The following is a 19260-nucleotide window of genomic DNA, read 5'->3' as shown; positions in this document are numbered from 1 at the left end:
CGGGGGCGGAGCTCCGCGCTGGGGGCGTGTCCCGCGCTGGGGGCGGGGCCCCGCGGGCTGGGAGGGGGCCGGGTGTATTGTTCCCCGCGCGGTGCATGCCGGGCCCGCCTCAGCCCCCAACATGGCGTCGCGCTGTCAGCGGTGTGTGTGAGGCGGACGCGGGACGCGGGGCTGCGGGCGGGCACGGCGGCTCCCGGAGCTCCCCGGAGCGCCGCCGCCGCGGTGGCAACGCGCCGCTCCTCGCTGCTGCCCGCCGCGCCCCGGCTGTCCGGCGCTCAGGCCGCTGGGGACGCGCCTGCCCCCGCCCTGCCCCCGCCATGGGCGGGTAGCGGGACCCGCCTCGCCTCAGCCCTGCGGAGCCCCCCCGCCCTCCGCGCCATGGGGTCCCCGGCGGCCGCTTCGGCGGCCGCGGCCACCGACTCGGCGCAGTGGCTGTCGGTGAAGGAGGAGACCATCTTCCTGCACGACGGGCTGATCCGGGTCACCGACCTGGCCGAGCTGCCCAGCGAGATCATTGGGGTGGCCGAGCCCGGCGACACCGAGCTGGAGGTGAGGCGGCCCCCCGAGCTGAGGGGAGGGACGGGGCAGGGCCGGGCGCTGAGCGGGAGGATGCCCTCGGGAGAGGGGCACGGTGGCAGCGGAGGCCTGAGGCGAGGAGGACGGGGGATGGGAGATGGGGGTGCAGGGAGGATGACTAGGGGAGGATGGGGGGCCGGGATGGAGGATGCTGGATGCGGATGCCGCCTGAGGGATCTGGAGTCCGGAGCCAGCCGCTGTCGAGGCGTTCTGCTTGTTTTGAGTCAATCTAATTTATTTCAATAATGAAAGTGGAGCTGGGCAGGAGGATGGTGAGGTGCTGATGTAGATGGAGGGTGAACTGTTGGTGCGTCCTCCTTGTTTTGAATCCATACGGTTTGGAAATCAGAGCTGCACTCACGGATTTCAGCGTGGCCTTTGGCCCGTTTATTTTTATTGAAGGTTTTGTGTCTTCTTGCTGTTACTTTTAAACGGTTTGTAATTCGACATGCTCAAGGGTGTTTTAGTCAGCTGTTGACAGTGATCGTTCTTAAGGAACCAGGAGAGCAGATTTTCATCCCAGCGTTTTACCTCCCCAGAGCTGCCCGTGGTGTTGGCTGCAGGCGGGCGGTGCAGCTGTTTTATCTTAGGAGGAGCCGCTGAAGGACTGAATGTCACGGATTATGGGTTGTATCTGTTTTGTAGACTACGGTTGTTTTTTTTTTTCCCCCTGTGTGCCTCCCTTCTCCTCTTTCACCCCACCCTCCTCCCCGGCAATGTGGCTCGCAATGACACAGGGGCTTTGTCACCGGAGCTGATAGGGGAAGGTCCAGCCCGAGCTTTATCTCTGGGCTCTGTTTGCTCCCAGGCATTTTAGGCTGAAAAACCCCTTTTAGTGAGGCTTTAGCTGCTGTCTGAAGAACCCAGGAGCAGTCCTGACAACATCATTGTTCACTGAGTGACGTGGAATCTTTATGGGCTTTGGGAAAACTTCCCCCACCTTATCTAAGGAAAGATATTTTCTGCAGAGTGTACGTTTTCTGTCCTGTGTGTTGGGACACTGGGGAATGGCATGGGAAAATCAGCTGCTCCCATGAAATGGATGTTGGCAAATACCACATGAACAGGAAAAGGGAGATTTTTTTAAGGTGCCTGATTTATCTCTGTGTGTATAAACATGAAATGATTCTCTCTTGTGATCAGAATTTCTCTGGCATTCAGTGCAGCTTGGATGCAAGAAAATATTTTGATTCCATGGCATAGTTCTAGAAGCAGCATTGAGTTTAAAAGCTGTGCTAGGAAAAATAATGTGCTCCCACAGCATTTTTCATGTTATATCATAAGAAAGGAGGATATCCTTTAAAAAACAAACAAGACCTTATTTTAAGATCTTGCCAGCCAGGCCAGAAGTGTGTTCCAGCCTGAAACTTGAAATACAGCTTCACTTGAAAAACACTTCAGCTCAGGAGAATTTTTTGTTAGTGTTAGGAATGTTCTAAAACTCCAGTTGTTTGGAGAGATAGGAATGGAATTGGTGCTACTGTGTCTTGTGCTTTATGACATTTATTATAACAAGTGTTGCAGCAATCCAGTGCCACTGATTCACATAATTTTTCCTGCTCCAGAGATTCTTTTCCTGTTGTTTGTGTTTGCAGTGCAAAACTTTTAAATAAATAATTAAATACGATTTTTGCTGCTGTGCTTATTTTTGATAAGTACTGATTTTAACTTCTTTTAATGTTTATTATTAAGTCACAGCTTATTAAAGCCTTTTATTTCCATTCACTGTTAGAATTGATGATCACAAGTGATCAGTTTCTTTTTCAGATATCTGCAAATTGGTTTAGAGTTTGAAAGTGAGGGAGAGGTTTAAAAATGAAAATTCACGTGGTGCAAATGTTTAATATTTAGCTTGTATTTTCTCTGCCTTTTTTAATGCTGTTTTTATTTAACTAAGGGCTACTTTGGTGACGTGGAATGGCTTTGAGGAGCCATTTTGTGGAAATAGGTGCACACATCTGATTGAAGTGTGGCCATGCAATCGACTGCTACACAAGAGCTCATTTACACTCTTTCTACTCCTACTTGCAGTGTAATAAATATCTTTGAAAATGGTCCAAACACAAATCTCTTGGGATGTGCTATTGGCCAAGGGTAGGAGATGCTGCAGCTGCTGCTTTGATTAGGAAACTTCTTTAATTCACTTCTTGTGCTTCATCAGTGGTGGTCAGAAGCCTGGCTGAATTTCTGAGCTGAAGTGCTTAATTAAAAATGTATAATATTTAATTCTTTAATGGATATTTTTTTGGGTGGAGAAGTATCATTCTGGTCTGTTTTGCTTAAATATCCCTTTAAAGATTGTATTGGTGACTAATGTCAGTGTGTTTGGATGTGTTTCCTTTGTCCTTCTGTTCAAAGGTTCTGTCTATTTATAAAAAGAGAAGCAGAGGAAAAAATGTTACAGTGCTGGTGTTATGCCAAGAAAGGCTTATGAAAACTTATTATTTTGTTATTTTTGCTGCAAATCAACTTTGATTTTATCTTTTTGTATATTTGTATACACTTGTATTTATACATATATATATTCTAGTGGTATGTTGCAGAGAAGATTAAGGCTCTTGTAACTTGTTCTAGGAGTGTGTTGAGTTTTAAAGGGTGTGGAGGTTTTTGCCCTGTTTTTATTTTTTCTGTGATGATGTGTGCGTATTTACAAAAAAATAAGGGCTTTTTAAAAAAAAAATTGATAGAATTTTGTAATGATATGCATGAACCAGCTGCCCCTGGTGTGGGTCAGGAGATTAGTCAGTGATTCCAGAAGCCTTTGGACCACAGAGAAATCTTGGAAAGAGCAAAGTCTTCTTGGAGCCAACCCTAAGTGACAGAGCTTCCACAGAGTGTCCAGGAGGGACATTCAGTGGCTGTTCCTTGATGTGCCCCAAAGGGAACTGCAGCACTTCCAAAATCTTCCCAGCCAAGGAGTCTGGAATGCCAGGAGCATGGTCAGGGTTTGTCTGAGATCCCTTAAACCAGGGAGATTTGATCTGCTGGCTCTGCAGAGCCACCACAGAATCCCAGAATGGTTTGGCCTGGAAGAGATCTTAAACATCATCCTTGAAGATCTTCCAGTATCTCCTTGTGCCATGGGCAGGGAACCTTCCTCTCTGGTTTTACCGTGGAGCTGGAGTGCAGCTCCTCCCTCAGTAGCTGTTGGGATCATGTCTGTCCTCATCTCATGTTTTTGGACTCTTGTTCAGCTCTGTTCTGTAAGACAGAGTCAGGTTCCACTGAAAATAGTTACCTTTAATCAAGTGGAAGGTGGAAAAAATAATAAAAATGAAACAAATAAACAGTGTGGCCTGGGCTGCCCCTCCACAGAGAGGTGGAAGAGCTGAAGTCCTGTGCTTTTTTCTCAGCATGTGCCAGTCCTGTGACTGATTTGTGTTTGCCATAAAACCATTTAGACTGGAAGGTTTCTGCTAAACTTGGAAGTTTTCACCCATTTTCCTCCCAGCCCAGGGAAAACATTTTGTCACTTTTCCCTGATTGCTGAAGGAGAGAGCAGTTCCCTGCAATTATCTGGGTCAGTGCTTCCCAAACCTTTCTGCTTGTGACCTTCCTGCCATCTACAAGCATCACCTCTGTCATGCTCAAAGTCCCTAATGCCACCGTCAACAATTGACTCCTTCCTAAGTGGGTGACCCTTCCTGGGGTTGTGACCTCTGACTTGCAAACTGCTGATCCAGGCGTGTGGCAGCCTTGGAGCAGCCTCATCCTGCCTGTGCATCCCCTTCAGTGCTCCAGGCTCCCTCTGCCAGCACTTGGGATTTATTAAACTTCTCTAATATGGACCACTGTGCCTCTGACTTGGGATTTTTGAAATTGTGTTTTAGGTAACCTTGTAGAGAAACGTTAGGAAACTTCTCAAGGGTGATTTTGCAAATCTGTTTCCCAAATATAGATCTTGTTACCAGTTGCAGCTGATTAATTCAGTGATCTGTACTTTCAGATGTTTAAATTACAAAGATTTTTCTTTACCTTTTGCAACCATTTTTTCCTCCTACTTGAGTAACAGCCAAAGAAATATTTAATGAACAAATAAAATAAACAACATTTTACAACATTTATTTCCAGCTTGCTTGTTCTCTGTAATTCATCTGAGATATGAAGGTTATTTCATAAATTTGTGTGGTTACAAAAATTATTTGGGATAAAATTGTAAAAGAGAGCAATTTCTGAGCCATGAGATTTCCAGTGCTTTCACAAAAGAAAATAGCTTCTGCTTTTAGCTAAGTAGTTAAAAACCTACACTGCTCCACACAGGACTCAGCAGAGGCTTTGGACAAGAGAGTAAAGTTAAAATTCCTTGGAGCAGAAAAAGCTGAACAACCTTGAGATTTGTAGTTTTTAACTGCAACACTAAAACATGGTGTAAAGTGCAGCAGCTGCTAAAACATCAGGGAGAAAATGTTCACACATACTTATATATTTGGCACGTGGTGTAGCAAGGAAAAGGTCTTAGAGAGAGGTTAGGAATTGTTTTAGAGGAAATTCAGGTGGGTTTTGCACCAAGGCAGCTTTGTGCTGGATGTCCCAGAAAATGCCCTGATCAGGGACACAGGGTTGTTTATGGAGCAGGTTCAGTTGGGATGTGTATTTCAATCTTCAGAGTACCTTTAAAACTGTCACTTGTGCTCTTTCTCTTACAGAATAATCCATACTTTTTGTAACTCAGTGTTTTTACATTGTTTTATTGGTGTTTCTAGAGACAAAGGAGCTGAGTAAACAAGTGGTGCTGCCTCTCTGTTAACTCTGTGCAAGAGAAATGACCTTAGACCTGCAGTGGGTGGTCAAAGTAATAGAATTACATTTTTCATGCTGCTTTTAAAGATATTTTACAATTTTGAGGTTGTTTTTGTTTTCTCTCTGGTTTGTACCTCCTGTGAGATGGGAATAATGCATGTTTTATACTCAGGGGTATTAGGGATGTAATTGATCCTGATAAATGTTCCACCATCTTCATACTCACTTGTGAACTTCAGCCAGTTGAACTCTGGAGAGAAAGAATTAAATGTTATTGGAGAGATTCAGAAGCTTCCCTTTCCAATATGCAACTTTAGGATAAAAACCCCTCTTTGTACACAGCTTCACTGCTCCTCAATTCCCTGGGTAACAGAATTAAAAGACACAGCCCCCACAGGCACCAGTGCCAGCACCAGGGAGAGGACAAGGGGCAGGAGGAGCTGTAGCCAGAGGAAAAATTGCCTTTTAGTGACAGCTCACATTTAAATTTACTTAATAGGGTCATAAAACCTCAGGCTAGAGCTCTTCATGTATATTAGTGTGTGTTAATTGTACTTGGTCTGGTATTTACTACCAGCAGAGAAACATGTTGCCCTGAAAATAGGGAATGTCAGCCACTCCTTTCTGGAGCAGATTTGGCAAAAATTCTGTTTAATGGGAAGAATTACCCGAGTAAAGTCATGGAGTAGGATGCTAAAGGACAGATACTGGATACAGTGGGAAAGGTGACACCTCCCCATAGTTAATCTAAAATCAGATACCTTTTGTGCTTCTGGATGTTGAAGATGATGTCAAAGAACAATTAGAGTGATTGAACTTTGGCTCTGCCATTTTCTAATTAAAATATTGACTAAAATCGATTTAAAAGATCAAACAAGGGAATAATGTGTAAAGATAAGATACTGTAAAATTAAAATAGTGCCAATTAAACTATTTAATACCACAGTTTTTAGTTATATGTAAGTAGCTACTTGGGTAACTTGTTCTGTGGCAAAGTGATGTGTTTGTTACATCCTCTTCATCCTCTTTGATTCTGTTCAAGCCTTGTTAGTCAGGAATGTTTGGATTGGGGAGTGATGGAACAGGGGCTGGGTCAGGGGAGGTTTGTGTGGGGCTGGGTTTGGTGCCTGCCCTGGGTGTTGCACAGAGAAATATCAAGGTACCCCAAAAGGGGCTGGAAATCAGTCCCAAATCAGAGCTGAAGCTTGGGTGCAAATGCTGAGGTAGCAGAAAAGGGAATTTTACTTTTTATAAACACTGCTAGTTGTGTTGTCTGTATCAGAATTTGTGAAAGAACACGATGGGGGTTTTCTTGCATTTTATTTTAACTTGTTTTGACTTCATATAGTTGGAAGATGACAAGCTTTGCCTGGAGATATGAGAACCCTGGCAAGGGCTGGGATTCCTGTGTGGAGTCTTTAATGTATCCAGAGGGAAGCACTGATGGATGTGGCAGGGACCAAGTGCAGCTCTGTCACTCTTGGGGTGGGAAGAGCCGGGTTTGACACCAGAGCAGTTCCCTGGGATGTGTTCAAACCCTGGAAGCTCCCAGGATGTTTGTCCCAGCCTCACTGGGAACATTTGGTCTTAAAGCTCTTTTTTGTGGAGCTCTGAGTACTGACCTCTAGTAAAAAGGCTTTTGAGGAAAACAGCCTTTAATTTAATTTGCTGAAGTGGCCTGTGTAGCAGGTGACCTCACATCTTTCTTCTAATATCCTCTTGTTTTCTGGAAGTACAAATGCCTGCTTAACCCCTCAGATGGTGTTGAGTAATTAAGTTTTTTTTTTCCATAAGCTGTGTATGAAAATCAGATGATGTAAACTGCATTATCAAAAGTCTCCAAGTCCCATTTTGGAATGATCTTGTAAATCTGTTGAAGCTGATGTACTTCCTGTATCATTTACCCAAATTAGTGCTCATTTCCCTTATGAAAGGCTGAAGAGAAACACTCTTACCAATCCCAGACAGACCATGCACACTTTTAAAGCAAATTGGGAACTGTGAGATCAGGCAGAAACTAAAACTTCAGCAGGAAAAGGCTTTTCATCAGCAAAACTGCACATATTTGACACTGACTTGTCCTGATTGCTGCAAGACAGACTCAGAGCTGTGGAGCCATATCAAAGGCAAAAAAAATTTTCATTTTTCTGGTAAACTGTGGGATTTGAGAAACAAGACATGAAACACAAAGTACATCACAGCTTGGCTTGTGGTGATATCTTTGTTATTACCAAAGACCACACACCTGTATTCTTCAGTATTTAACTCTGAAAATGCAAACATTAATTATCTTTTACCTCCATTTCTGCAGCTTGTGGAAACTTAGTGGAGAATCCATCCAGTTTAGTTCAAGAAAATCAAAAGCCAATTGTTGTAGAAAGTGATTCCATCTAGAACAGGAAACAAACTTATGTCTGAGACAGCAGAACACACAACTTAACAGGAGGTGGTTATTTTAAATGCATAATATGTGGTTTAGGAATTAGTGTTCATAATCTCTTGGAGAAATTAATTAAAGGAGATTTCTTAGGTATAAGGAGCTCAATACAAGACCCATTCAAGTGTAATTACAATGTGAATTCCTTTGGAGTGAACTTTTCCTGGCTCTAGTGGTGAATGTCCTACTGCAAAGTTGTTTCCTTGCCTTCAGTCAGGCTGTGTGGCACTGGCAGATGTGATTTGTCCTGCAGCATTTTAACAAGCTGTTCAGGAGTCTGCAATTAGCCAGAAACATTTCTTCCATGATCTCTATGACTGCTGCCTGCAATTATAAAACCCCACAAAACCAACAACCCTGGCTGCCATTCCCCACGGCAGCTTTGTCTCTCACGTTCCCCTTCCCACCTTTATGTTTATTTATAAATGGTGGAAGGACAGTTTTCCAGCATAAAGATGAGCCAAAGATTGTGTTGGAGGGTGGATGAAGCATTTTGGAATGTGGCCAGAAGCCCTTTGGACACCAAATCCCTTTGGACACTGGATCCAGGGTATCAGAAAATGCTTGGCTCATGGCTTTCCTTGAGCTTAAGTGACTTTGCTGATCTCCACTGTTGTTGTTTGCTGGAAGGAGAAAAGTTGTCTGTAAATTACTGAAAACTGAGTTTTCCAGTCCCAGGCTGGGTATTAAACCATAAATACATTTTTGTGTCATGCTTTGTTTTCTGTTGTTCCAGCTTGGTCTCCAGTTTTATTTAGAAATGCCAAAAAAGCCTCTTTATTCTGTCTGAAATGATGAGGAGGAGACTGTAGTTTTTAACTACAGCAGCAACTTGAGGTATTTTGAGAAAGGTATAGCTAAGTGCAAGATGATAAAACTGAGGAGGGAAAAAAGCAGGGGAGGGAGGCAGTGTAACAGAACTCTTGGTGAATTGGAGAGAACTGGTTGGTTGGTTTGTTTGTGTGTTTATTTGAAGAGCTCCAAAACTAGAACAAGCATGTTCTTATTACACAACATTAGCGACCTATTAGTTTTCATAGAAGGGCTCTGAACCCCTGGGACCCTCCAACCTCACAGTTCTTTTGAAATTTTTAGCAAAATTGCCTCGATTACAGAAAAAAGCTCCAGAGGAGGGGAATGTTTATTTTCCAAGCTACTCCTTCGTGTGTGTGTTTTTCTTTACACTCTGTGTTGTTGTTGTTGTTGTTGTTGTTTATTGAAAGCTTAAAAATCCCTGTCAGCAATCCCCAAACATGGGTTTGGTGAGGATGCTGACTCAGCAATAACAGGCTCACAGAATCCCACAGTTGTGGGGTGGGAAGGGATGTCTGGGGATGCCTCAGTCCAAACCTGGAGCAGGTGACAAAGGGACATGTCCTGAGAGGGAGACTCCACACCCTCCCTGGGCAGCTCTCCCAGTCCTTTGCCATCCTCCATGGATGTGTTCATGTGTTTTAGTTCATGGCCAGCACTCCTCATCCCGAGATGGGCAGGGTGGCACCCTCCTGTCGCAGTCCTTTGCCATCCTCCATGGATAAAGGTTCATGTGTTTTAGTTTATGCCTGAGATGGACACAACCCCACTCACCTGTTCTTTGGCCGCGAGTCTAGCTTTATCCATTCCCAGAAATTAAAAATAATATCCCTCCATCTGCTACAGCGAACAGCCGATCTAAAAAATCCCACCACAACCATATGGATTTTAAAAACCCTCTACAACCACCCACTTTTCCCTTCCTAGATCCTGACCTTCGAGACCAAGAACCCGACGGAGCTGGCGGAGCGCTTGCGCTCGGTGTGCGGGAACCAGAGCAACGCGTACGCGCGTTTGCTGGAGTACCGGCTGAACGCCCTGCGCGGGCTCTGGAACGCGCAGCGCCAGCTCGCCCTGGAGGAGCAGCACGACCGCGACAGCTCCGGCGACGAGGAGGCGCTGGCGCTGCTCAAACGCCAGGGCTTGTTACAGCAGCCGGAGCAGGCTCCCTTCACCTCCCGCATGGGGCTGCTGCTGGTGTTCCCGCTGATCCAATCGCAGAGCAGGACAGACCCTGCCCTGTGTAACATCACGGCTGAGGTGCTGCTGAATTGCCTTCGGGACTGCCAGCCCCTGAGCCTGACCAAGGAACCGGCTGATTGCCTCAACGGCATCGAGTCGCTGCTCTGCTCCTGGCTGGAGGACACGGCCCCCTCCGGCCAGCACATCCCCTACAAGCAGAAGGAAAATGCTGCTGCTGCTCTGGTTGCCTTGGCTTGTGCGAGGTAAGGGAGCTGTGCTGAAAGAGCAGAGAATCCCACAATTCTCTGTGAATGTTTCAAGGGTTAAACTGAGGTTTGGCATAAGGTGACGTCCCAAGCGGATGTTCTCAAGGTTCACAAAAATTTACTGGCAAAATAGAGAGAATTAAGGAGCTTTGGCCAAGTCCAGCCATGATTCACCATTAACCATATCCCCAAATTCCACATCCATGGTTTTTGAACTCTTCCAGAAATAGAGAGAATTAAGGAATTTTGCCAGAGTCCAGCCATGATTCACCATTAACCGTATCCCCAAATTCTACATCCATGGTTTTGGATGGTGACTCCAGCACCCCTGGGTGATGCTGTGGTTGATGTTCATTCCCTCTTTCCTTTGAAACAAATGAAAAATGATGTGACTGCACTGGTGATTCTTATTTTTAGCTTGCACCAGCCTTTTTGGTATTTAAATATTGGGTTGGAAAGGGTGAAACTAAGCATTTCTATTTTGCATGTGTTTAGCATATGCAAAAGCAGAAGGATCTGGGTTAGCAATGCCTCGTGTGCATATTGCTGCTTCTACTGCAGTGAGATGCTCTAGGAATGGTTCCAAATGTGTTTATCAGGGAGAAAAGTTGTCTCCTTTTCCCTTTGTCCTGCCCTTTTGTGCACCTTTCTTTGGGTGGAGAAGGTGGAACTGCCAGGTTTTTGGGGCAGTTCCTTTCAGATTTGATTTCAGTGTTGTCTCTCAAATGTCTAGAGCTATTTTTTTATTTTGTTGCCAGTGAAGAGTTCAACTATTGTAGGCTAAAATACTCCTTGTCCTGCATAGATTTGGCATCAGGTGATTGAGGACAAATAATTGCTTTTATTAGGGGATGGGGAGAAGGGGAGGAGATAAAAAAACCTCTGCAAAGCCCCGTGAATGTGGCTTTAAAGTCACAAGGGGCCTTTTGGAAATGTTGGATTGAATGTTTCTCCAGGTCCCAGCGTTGTCTGTGAAGTTGTACTCTGATTTAAGATGTTGGAGTTCCCAGGGTATGGTGTAATTTGCTTTAGGAAAAGGTTTATTCAAATGAAACCTACTTAATCTCTAGTGCACTTGTTTTAATGAAGTCAATGAGGAATTTATGGTATGTAGCAAATTATTCTGTCCTGACAACTGCCTTATCTAAGAGGCAATGTACTTGAACATAGCTCAGAGAAATTTGATTTGATAAACACAATCTCATTTCTTTTTTTTTTTCCCAGATGTCAATTTGCAGGAAATATGGGATGTTCTGTTGCAGGTGAACTAAATTTCAAGTAGAGCTTTTGAACTTCAGGTTGATCTTTTATTTTCTTTGCAAGTCTGCCTTGCATTGCTTGGAGAGTTGAAATATCCTGTTGTGCTTTATTCACCTCTGAAAGCCTCACACTTCTCGTTTAAATATCTAAGTCATGTGCTGAAGAAAAAAACCTTGAAAATGAGACTATTATTGACATTCCTAGTTGCAATCTTGGGTGCTTCTTATTGCTAAAAATAAAACAACAGGGTAAATATTGCTTTAAATAATTAATCGAGGTGCTTTAATGTGTTTGGTGTCAGTTTTCTCCAGGCTGAGGTTTATCAGTGAAAGCAAAGAGCTGAAGATGTCACTGGGGAAAACAGGGATTGGGGTGTGGAGGAGAAAAGCTTGGGAGCTGACTGACCAAAAGCAGCAAAAGATTGGATTCAACAGAGGGCAGGGCAAGGATCTCTGCAGCTGATCACTCCTGTTTGTGAAGAAAGCAGCTCATAAGTGGCCTAAGACACAGCCAAATTCTCCTGCTTAGGTGGGCTGTAATGCCTGGAAATAAAGCTACCACATCTTCCAGAAAATGGCCCTGACCTTTAAAAGAGGAATTGTAAAATACAGATTTTTAAAGCTGTCTGGATCATCCAGATTTGGTGGTGTGAGGGGGAAACCTCATCCCAGTGCACAGATTCCTCAGGAGGGGCAGTGCAGGGGCAGCCCTGATTTCTGGGAGCAGGGACAGGACCCAGGAATGGCTGGAGCTGTGTCAGGGGGGTTTTTAGGTTGGATCAAGGGAAGGTTCTTCCCCAGAGGGTGTTTGGCACTGCCCAGGCTCCCCAGGGAATGGTCAAGGCTGCCAGAGCTCCAGGAGAGTTTGGACAGGTTGGGATTGTTGGGTTGTCTCTGCAGGGCCGGGAGCTGGATGATGATCCTTCCATGATTCTGTGAAAAGTAATCAGAATCTTGATGAGGAATGGATGAGTCTGGTTTACTGTTTGAGTTTGGAAAGGCATCTCCAGGTGGGAGTGCAGCAGCCCTCGCTCACACTTGGGCTCAGCCAGGAAGATCCAGGGTTTGCACTGGAGATCTAAATGTGGTTAATCAGCTGCAAGAAATGCAGGAGCAGTGATGAGGTGTTTTATCAGGTGCCTTTATGAAAATTGCCTTTATGAACCTGTTGTTGTGCCTGTGCCTCCTGCTCTCCCTGCATTCTGGAGCTTTCTTCCAAAAAAAAAAAAAAAGTGGTGGAATTTAGGCCAGAGGTTCCCCAGCATTTTGCCTGTCTCCCTCTCTTCTTCCTTCCCCTTCCTCCAGGAAAGAGCTGCCAGGCAGATGAGAAGCTGATGCCATATTGTGGCTGTGGTTTGGGTGTTCTCCATGGCTGCTGTTGTGTGTGTTCAGTGTGCCTTCAATAGACATCTTTAATTCATGTTTTTCTTGTCCTTTTAGAGGGTCGCTGAAAACCTTTGTTCATACAGTGCATCTATTACAGAAACAGACTGAGCTGGGGTCCTTGCCTGTGGCTGATGTTCTCTACAGGTTTGTAGAACTTTTCTCCTTAGAAACTTTTCCAGCAGCTCTCAAAATGTGTGGAGTGCATGTAGGGAGGAGTGTCTTTAAAACTGATTAAAAGGCTTTGGAGTTATTGAAAGCTTTAGGGAAGATTGAGATTAGTCATGTGCAGAAGACATTAGGAAATCAAATCTAAAAGCATTGATTGGGTTTTAGGTGTTTCTATTTTTTTTTCATTAAATATTGATGATTCCTTAAAGTGGCTTATGAACTGTGACAGAATAATTACTTTGAATATATCTTTGTCTTAACTTTTAATTTAGCCAATTTTTCCTACTGCTATTCTTCATGGCATTTTATTTTATTTTCTGCTTAAAGGTTGTTGCTTTTGGAGGGAGGCCCTGGGTCCCCCTCGTGCCTGCTTGGAGGGAAGCACATCGTGTCCTGGGGCTTTGAGGACATGTTACCTGCCCCTGATGCCAACACTGGTGCCAGCAGTGAGAATAAAGGTGAATTATTTCATCCCTGTCACTATCAGCAGAGGAGGACAGGATGTTTTAAGTGCTGATGAATGTAAAACTTTTGATTTGGGGCTCAAAAAATGTTGCTTTTTGATTGCTGAGGAGCAGCTGTTGGTTTAAACTGTCAGGTTGTGGGAAACAGTCCAAAGCAGTTGATCCAGTGACCCTTCCTGACTCCAGTGGGAATTTTTCAGAGGGGTCAGACAGAGTTTGGATATTATCCCCTTGTTAGATAATAATCACTGCCCCTGCACTATCTCTGTGTTCAATAGCCAGCTATCAGTGGCACAGCAAGTTTATTTTTAGAAGTACAAGTTCATTGTTTTTTTTTTTCCCCCTCTGCTTTTGTTTCTGCCCAGTTGATTCTGAAGTTCTTTTTTTAATGCTTTCTTTTGTATTTATTTTCCTGAATTCATTCTCAGCTCTTACTGCCTTGTTTGCTTACTATTTTTGTAATAAATAAGAGTTCGCTTGGTTTTAGAAATATTAGTTCAAGCTTTGATGACATTTAATGCAATTCATAGGAATTAAAAATTTGAGTTGCAGATTTATTGGAGACATCTCTTTTTAGGTGTTTAGGCAATGGAGTGAGTGGACTTTTCCCTCCTGAGCTGAGTGTCCAGATCCTGTGAACTTCAGTAGATTGACTGGATTTGTGTCCCATCTTGATTATTAATAATTACTGCTCTGTGTTTCAAACACATTTTGTCTTAATTGAAGTGTTCAGAGGTGGAAGGCTGGAGCAGCTTTAGGAGAATCACAGAGTTTGATTCTTCTTCCTTCTCACTGTGTCTCATCTGAGGCTTGAAGGAGATGTGAGGAAACCACAGGGTTTCCTGGGCTGTGCCTGTGTTACAGCAGCTCTTAGAGCACCAAACAATAAATTCAGTATTAGAAAAGGGTTGGTAGTGACCTGCCAGGAGCAGGTGCTGGTTTCCATGGGGAGTTCCCACTGGAATGTTACAGAGCTGCTCTCTGCTGTCCTTGCCCCTGCTCCAGATGCAGACCTGGGCCGGTGCCTTGCAGCCGATGGGCTCTACCTGTACACCACCAATTCCGTGGGCAGGGGGATCAGCAAGCTGGGATCAGGATTGCATGGAACTCTGAGGTAAGGGACACTGCTCTGCAGAGCTGCTGAGACCAAAACTTCCTGTTCTGGGAAACCTCTCCCAGTTGTTGGGAGTAGCAAGACTGGAGAATATGGAGCTTGGAAGGAGATGATCTCTAAGGTCCCTCTTAAACCAAACCAGTCTGAGATTCCATGATATTGTGAATTTTCATTAAATGCTGTTTTAATGTATTGAGTTTCTCATCTGAAATTCTTCTTGAGTGTGTTTTGTCTAAAATTAAAGAACAAGTTGAGGTTGGAATGGACCAGTTGAGGCCATTAGTTCAAACTCTACAGTAGCAGAATTTTAGATTCAGTTTTATTTTTTAATGTCTAGTGAATTGGTTGATTCTTTGCCGAGAGGGATATACTACAGACCAATTCTGTGACTTTTTATTTATAGCTGAGTTTGTGAGTGTTTGTTTGCTAATTATGTCATTCATTAAGTAATTAGTGCAGCTGTGACTCACTGTACCTCCTTGCTTCTTCATTGCTTGAAAACCACAAGGCTTTTTACACTTAAAGCCTTTCACAACAAAAATTGCTGACTTGAATGGAAGTTCAGTCAAAGTTCAACACTGTGGTTATGAGTTATTTGAAGCAGAAAACAAAGAAGCAGGGCAGGGTAGAAGGAGTTTGAATTTGCTGGTGGGTTTTTTCCAGGGGGTTTGTGTACTGCCGGAACGAGGAGCTGGAGACGGGCTGGGTGGCTTTTGGCAACGGCAAACTCCTCCATCGGCCCGTGTCCTTTGATAGCAAACCTCACTACCTGTTCCAGCTCGTGGATCAACATACCCTGCAGGTAAAGGGGACAGGAACAAAACAGGCTGAGTGAATCACACACGTTTCAGCTTTCATTGGTATTGTCCTTGAAGTTCCTTGTTTTGTGAAACTGGGTTTTTCTAACCCGCCTTGAAGCGAGCGTGTGGTGAATGTGTAAGTTGTGGTAGAGATGTTACTGCTTCAGTGTGGTTTATATAGAAATATATGTATTTATCTATAATTATACTGTTCTATATTATGGGGTATAATGGTAGAGCTTGTTCATCCTGGAGGAGACTGAGGGGAGACCTCAACCCCATCCACAGTTTCCTCAGGAGAGGCAGCTCGGATCTCTGTTCTGTGACTCAGGGAATGGCTGGAGCTGTGTCAGGACAGGGTTGGGCTGGGTATCAGGGAAAGGTGGTTCTCCCACAGGGTGCTGGGCACTGCCCAGGCTCCCCAGGGAATGCTCAAGTCTGCCAGAGCTCCAGGAGCATTTGGACACCACTCCCAGGGGTGCACAGGCTGGGATTGTTGGGGTGTCTGTGCAGGGCCAGAGTTGGATAAGGATCCCTTTGGGTCCCTTCCCACTCAGGATATTCCACAATTCCAGTGTCTTCACACCTTAAAGCAATCAAACAACAGCAAGATGGACTTTGATTTAAATCAATAATGTGTTATTCCTGCACAGCTCTTTGTTCTTCCTTGCCCCAAAATTCATGTGTTGTTTCAGATCTGGTTGTGCTTTGCAGATAAACAACTGCTGCCCTGTGTAAAATGGAGGTAGTTTGTTTACTTTGGGGTTTTTCCTGCTGTGGTTTTAAGGATGGATATACACATTTATGACCAGTGTGTTTCCTGACACTGAGAATGTTTAGATTCCCCTTTTCTTCTCAAGTTTCAAGCAATGTTTGAGAGAAGTTGCAGAAAGTAGGTGACTCAATAGGATGTGTATTTTCCTTGTGGTACTGTGGGTTTGTTCTCCATCATTAGAGAGGAGATGATCCTTTTATTTTTAGATAGGTTAAATTTGAGATCTGTGAGCTGGTTTGAATATTTGGCAAATATCAAAGAATAGCTGTTGGTAATAAATCAATGTAATGTTACTACTAAGTCCAATATTAAGCCTCTTCTGCACTAACTGCATTTGATCTCTATTTATTTTTTCATACTGTTCATACTTGTAAGGCCAAACTGTAAAATCAGACCTGTTAAGATGCTTTCTGTCTCATAGGTATGTCAGATAATCCCAATGCCAGTAAATCACTTCCCAGTTGGCAGCACTATGACCACCGTGCATCTTTCTTCAGATGGCACCTTTTTCTACTGGATTTGGTCTCCTGCAAGCCTCAATGAAAAAACCCCCAAAGGCCACTCTGTCTTTATGGATATTTTTGAAATTATAGTAAGCAAATTGAGTGTTTTCTATGCCTGATGTTGGTAGCATGAGCCTATTTAATTATTTAATTAAATTCAGCGGTTTTTAATTGACATATTAAGATTGGATATTTATGTGCATGATCTGAATGAATTTATGTGAAATAACTGAACAGAAGGTGAACTGTCCAATTCCATCTCCAGAGGATTATTATATTTAGCAATATGACTTCTCTTGTAGGATAAAATGTATTTTTTATGTCTGTATTTCTGCTCAGCAGAGGAGGATGGAGTGGGATGGTGGAGCTGGAATTGGGAGGCTGTAGTAGTACAACTCATGGAAAATCCCTAACACTCTAAATCACAGCTTCATTAAGAGATGCATTCTGCAGTAAAACATCCCCTCAACGTCATGGTCTGAAGAAATCACTGCTCACACTTTTTGCCTGGAGAAATGATTCAGAGCCAGATGATTTGCAAGTGAAAGACCACTAAGAAAATACAAGAGGATTATGTATTTTTAAGCACAGTTTCCTAAATAAACTCAAGTTTATGACAAGCACTTCTATCTTTTAAGAACAGGCATAAATAGAAGATACCCTATTAAATATCTCAAAGATAATAGATATCTTCTATTAAATCATTCTATTGGACCATGAAGTCACAAACAACAAAAAACTCCTGTCTTGCTTTCAGAACTTTGTTTTTGCAAGAATTTCTATCAGCAAAGTTTCACTTTGTATTCCCACGTGATACAATTCGGGTGATCTCTTACCTATGGATTTCAACATCTAAAGTATTCCCCCTCCATTTTCCTAGGTAGAAAATGGCATTTGTATAGCAAATCCTCTGCAGGAAAGAATAATCCTGATGAGGAAAGAGGGGGAATCTGCCAAGAGCATCAATGAGATGCTGCTGAGCCGCCTGTCCCGGTACCGCGCCTCCCCCTCGGCCACCCTGGCTGCCCTCACAGGCTCCACCATCTCCAACACCCTCAAGGAGGACCAGGCAGGTCAGAAACTCTTCACTTGGCATTTCTTAACACACACAGCATCCATCTTGGTTATTACTGATCTCTTAGGACAGGTTTAAAAAAAAAAAAAAAAGTGTGATTTTTGTCTTTTATTCCCCAAATATGTAGTTGGAAGATCCGCAGAGTATTTGCTTAATGTTGGATTTATCAGTTCTTTTGCTAAATTAGGATTGTGAGGAAAGTTTAGGATGGAAAATGGGAAGCAGCTTTTTCCAATTCCATTATTGAGCTAATTTGGACAATCTGATGTAGCATTTCTCTGCTGGCAGCTCAACTGGGCTTTTAATTGGTGTGTGAAAATGGCGTGCAGGTTAGAAAATGGAATTATTGCTTCACCAGTCATTGGAATATTACAAATCTTAGGTGATTTTGCACTTTTTGAGGTAATCTGCACAATGTTTGGGTATTCTTTTATAGAAACAACCCAAGTTAATGAGGGAATCTTGAATGAACTGCACTGATGGCTTTCAGGATGATCTGGAGCTTTGTTAGATTTGTCTGAAGATTTTATTCAGTTTACCCTGAATTATTTCTTTTCTTCCTTCACAAGTACATGAGTTGTCTTTCTTCAATTTGAAACAACTGAAAGTATTTCCATAGAAATAAATTATACATTAAATGGCTCTGCTTCCAGGGAATTTGGCAGGGAGTTAGCTCAGAGAGCTATTTTAAAGGTTGTGTTTTGCCATTTAACAACTCAAGTGCTACAGAAAAAGGAGAGTAAATGGCTATTCTTGGCTAATTCTTGAGTCAGCACTCAAAAAGTGTTGATCAGCTGTTGCAGGAGGGAGATCATTTGGGCTGTCTACGTTTCATGAGGAGCAGGAGAACTTAAAATAATAAATGCATAGTGAATCTCAAGTGATCTCTGAGATCATTTGGCTTCAAGTGCTTTCAGTGTAATTATCACCACACAATTCTCAATCGTTTTGGTTGTACCTAATTTTTTATTTATTTTATTTTGAAATTGTTCTCTTTAGTTGAATAACCTGTGAAACTCTCTGTAGCCTTATGGGGATTTATGCTGAACGTGTGAGGTTGGGAGGCCACAGAGAAATCATGGATGCCCCATCCCTGGAAATGCTCAAGGCAAAGTTCATGGAGCTCTGAGCAACCTGGTCTCGTGGAAGGGGTGTCTCTGTCCACGAGGCTGGAATGGGATGGTCTTGAACGCCCCTTCCAACCCAAACCATTCTGGAATTCTGTAGAAAGAACTTGTAAATATCAATTCCTCTGAAGCCTCAAGCAGAGCTCTGCCTTGTTCTGCACAAGTGCAGTTTGTGACCTTTCTGTGGTGCACCTTGCAGCTGCCAACACGAGCTGTGGGCTGCCCCTGAAGATGCTGAGGAAGACGCCAATCTACACGTGTGGGACCTACCTGGTGATGCTGGTGCCGCCCCCGGGGGGCTCCGGCAGCTCGGCCACGCGCTCGCTCTTCGGGGGCACCAGCGCTTTGTCCTCCTTGAAAAGTAAGTCAGAGCCATTTGTGGCAGGTTGGGAGTCCTTGGCTGCCTGGAATGCAATAAACTCCTCAGGAATTGATTGGAGCTGTGTTTCTGTGTAGTTCTTGCCTCCAGCCTGGTGTTCAACATCTCGGATGGGCAGTTCACCAGCAGGGCAGATCTGATCGACGCCGCGGGCAGCTCGCTCGGACGGGGGGCTCTGGTGCCAGGCCTTGGTAAG

The 19260-nt window shown here is 43.8% G+C and overlaps 2 protein-coding genes across 7 annotated transcripts in view; one reads left to right on the top strand and one right to left on the bottom strand.

Annotated features, from left to right (window-relative positions):
• The window catches only part of ALDH2 (aldehyde dehydrogenase 2 family member), a 157950-nt gene that overhangs the window by 9394 nt on the left and 129296 nt on the right, over nt 1-19260 (bottom strand). The window lies entirely within an intron of this gene.
• The window catches only part of HECTD4 (HECT domain E3 ubiquitin protein ligase 4), a 67388-nt gene continuing 48232 nt past the window's right edge, over nt 105-19260 (top strand). For all 6 annotated transcript variants that reach the window (XM_056504691.1, XM_056504687.1, XM_056504690.1 and 3 more), the window contains exons 1-10: nt 105-549; nt 9494-10011; nt 12714-12803; nt 13155-13285; nt 14297-14405; nt 15069-15207; nt 16402-16572; nt 17364-17556; nt 18885-19046; nt 19142-19255. In XM_056504691.1, the coding sequence (XP_056360666.1) occupies nt 379-549; nt 9494-10011; nt 12714-12803; nt 13155-13285; nt 14297-14405; nt 15069-15207; nt 16402-16572; nt 17364-17556; nt 18885-19046; nt 19142-19255 (1798 nt within the window). In that variant the 5' untranslated portion in view covers nt 105-378. The remainder of the gene's footprint in view (nt 550-9493; nt 10012-12713; nt 12804-13154; nt 13286-14296; nt 14406-15068; nt 15208-16401; nt 16573-17363; nt 17557-18884; nt 19047-19141; nt 19256-19260) is intronic.

The sequence above is a fragment of the Oenanthe melanoleuca genome, chromosome 15, assembly GCF_029582105.1.
Source record: "Oenanthe melanoleuca isolate GR-GAL-2019-014 chromosome 15, OMel1.0, whole genome shotgun sequence".
Classification (NCBI taxonomy): domain Eukaryota; kingdom Metazoa; phylum Chordata; class Aves; order Passeriformes; family Muscicapidae; genus Oenanthe; species Oenanthe melanoleuca.
Note: the sequence above shows the minus strand (reverse complement) of the source record. Positions and strands in the feature narration are given on the sequence as shown.